We start from the raw sequence: 2,990 nt of genomic DNA on the forward strand, positions 1-2,990 counted from the left end.
ACGTTGAAGTCAATGTTTGAAAAGTAAGTAGTTGATGAAAAATTGAGGTAAAAATGTAAAATCTTAAAATTTATAAACCAAATTCAAACAAAAATCAAATATCAGGAGTAAAAGTGCAATATTTTGAAACTTGAAGACTAAATTAAAACTAAATTAAAAAACTAAATTGGTAACATTTTAAAATTTAAGAACCAGATAAAAATTAGAACCCAAACATAGGGACAGAAAGGTAATTTTTGTTTGATGTTTTCATCTTTCTCTCTTTTACATATTTATAGATAAACTTTTTCTTGTTTTATGTTTTTTCTCTTTTACATATTTATAAAAAAAAAAAAAAAATCATTGATACAAGTTTATATTAAAATATAAACAACCTTAAATGAAAGGAGTTATAAGGTATAAGGTATAATATATGTTGTGGGATAATAGTACAAAGCTTTTTGAAAGTCTATTTTAAGGCCCCCTACCCTTCCATATTCTATCCCCAAGAAACTCAACCACTTCTCTCCAATGGAGGATCCTCTTCACAGATTCCAATTTCACTCTCAATCTTCTTCATCTTCTTCGTCTTCTTCTTCTTCATCAGATATCAAAAATTCCATCAAAGAAAGAAACTCCAAGAAACTTAAACTCGTAAACGACGGCACACATCCTACCTATCGCGGCGTTCGAATGCGACAATGGGGAAAATGGGTTTCCGAAATCAGAGAACCAAAGAAGAAATCCAGAATTTGGTTAGGCACATTTTCTACCCCGGAAATGGCCGCCAGAGCTCACGACGTCGCCGCTAGAACTATCAAAGGTCATTCTGCTTACCTTAACTTCCCTGAATTGGCTCATCGTCTCCCTCGTCCTGCTAGTTCTTCACCTAAAGACATTCGAGCCGCCGCCGCTAAAGCCGCCTCCTTTACTAATCTCAATCTCCACGATGATGAACATAACGCCGCCGCGAAATCTGACCTGAATCTCAATCGCTCTCCTTCTTCCGCCGTCGCTGCCAAATCCTCCGGTGATATTGACGATCCTTTCTTCGATCTCCCTGATCTGTTCCTTGATGATCCTAATCATCAAATTGATACATTCTGTTTCTCGCAATTTCTTCCGATTGACGGTTTCGACTCTGTTTTTACCCGGCCGCCGTCGCCGTCTGATTATTTCGCTTACAGAGGTAGCATACTCTAGTTCGCCGCCGCTATCGCCTCCATTTCAAACGGCTGCAGATTTTGATTTTGATTTTGATTTTGATTTTTTTTTTTTTTTTTGAAAACCCTAATACCAAATCAGGAAATTTTCCTCTTTTTTTCTTTTTTACTTTTCTAATTTCATCCTCGGATTTATTGTTCTTATTTTTAAATTATAGTAATTTAGAATTTGTTCTTACTATTTTCGAACTTAAATTACAATCATTTGAAAATTTTAATAATAAAGCTGAGGATGAAATTAATAAAAAAAAAAAAAATGAAATTTGTCATTTTCTGTTGTACATGTTTTTTTCTTCTTATTCTCTCGGTGGCATTATGTGTAATAAGTTTCTTACAGTTTCCACATTTGTAAATTTATATGTATTCTAGTTAATTTTTTTCCCTACATTATGTCCATTATAACAATTGATTGATTTATTTATTTTTTGTTCTAATTCAATTTGCTTATCATACATTTTTTAAAAAATGTTTTTTTAGAAGAATTTTTTAATCTTTACCTTTAAAAAAATGCATTTTCTTCTCTACAAGCAAAGTCTCAATTAAAAAAAAAAAAATTGCAATTTGAGAAGAAAAAGTGGAGCAAATCTGAATCATATAAGACAAAAATCCCACTCTTACCTTTTTTTTTTTTCTTTTTTTTAAATTATTATTATTATTTTTAATATAAAATATGTATTTTCTTTTAAAAGTTAGTTTGTTTGTTTTAAGCCATTTCAAAGCTTATGTTTGCACATAAGGAAGCATAAAGGGGTGGAATATCTTTGCTTTTCCCAACTAATTTCAAAGCACTAAGGAGAGGTTTAGAAAAGCATATGAAACTTTGGTAACAAACTAATTTGTGTATTATTATTGAACCATTACATTTTGGGTCGAATTTTAAATTTAATCAATAAAAATCGATATTACTCGTAATCTAATCAGCTGATTCTTATTTTAAATGAGAGTAATGATTGATCGAATTCTTTTTTTTTTTAACAAAAAGATAATGATTGGTCAAATTAGTATAGTATCTAAACCATTTTAATTTTTCTTTAATATAAATCGACCCTTTGGGATAGTAGTTCGAATAAATTTGGTAAGTTATAACAATTATAATTCATTAAAATGCATATGATTCACTAAAAAGAAATTAAAATAAGAAAAAATGTGTGAGTGAGAAAAAACTTAATATCTCTTTCATTATCCACCATAAATGTGCTTGGTTTTAGAACTCTTTGAGCTGGCAAATTTTGGACTTGTATACAAGGACAAAGTAGCAAACTATCATCTATCAAAAAAATAATGCTCCATTTAGCCTTAATTAAAAACCTACCTACATTAATCTAATTAATCCCACTTATTTTAATCCATAGTTAAAATTAAAATATTAGATAATGTTTGGTAGGCTAGAAAATCCATATGATAGGTCAAGGCCAAAAACCCATAATTTTTATCCAAAATTAAAGAATAAATTAACTACTTTCTAATTAAATATTAAATTTTTCGTTCCGAAATTGTTTAGGGTGTTGGCTCATATAAACTTTAGAACTTAAAAAAGTGGCTCACGATCTATTAAATACAAAATTAAAGATATAAGAATTTATTATATACTTTTGCTTTGTAATAACATTGAGAGTTTAAAACTTATTAGATACTTTTGAAAGTCTAAGAGATTTTTTAATTTAAAAATCTATTAGATATCATCTTAGAAGTTTATAAGACCCAAATTATATCTTTAATTTTTTTTAGTACAATAATTGCAGGAAATAGGGATGGGGATCAAGTCTTCGACCTCTAAAAAAGAAGGTC

The 2,990-nt window shown here is 29.4% G+C and overlaps 1 protein-coding gene across 1 annotated transcript; it reads left to right on the top strand.

Moving 5' to 3' along the window:
- The first annotated feature begins 288 nt into the window (after positions 1–288).
- On the top strand, positions 289–1,587 carry LOC120091310 (ethylene-responsive transcription factor ERF039-like). Its single transcript, XM_039049287.2, has one exon. The coding sequence runs from the start codon at positions 511–513 to the stop codon at positions 1,180–1,182; it is 672 nt and encodes a 223-aa protein (XP_038905215.1). The 5' UTR covers positions 289–510; the 3' UTR covers positions 1,183–1,587.
- Positions 1,588–2,990: the final 1,403 nt, after the last annotated feature.

Source organism: Benincasa hispida, chromosome 11 (assembly GCF_027475165.1).
Source record: "Benincasa hispida cultivar pf3 chromosome 11, pf3_genome.v1.1, whole genome shotgun sequence".
Taxonomy (NCBI): Eukaryota; Viridiplantae; Streptophyta; class Magnoliopsida; order Cucurbitales; family Cucurbitaceae; genus Benincasa; species Benincasa hispida.

What these genes read in the sequence shown, in the direction of transcription:
- LOC120091310 (XM_039049287.2), top strand. Translation starts at nt 511, where the DNA reads ATGGAGGATCCTCTTCACAGATTCCAATTTCACTCTCAATCTTCTTCA.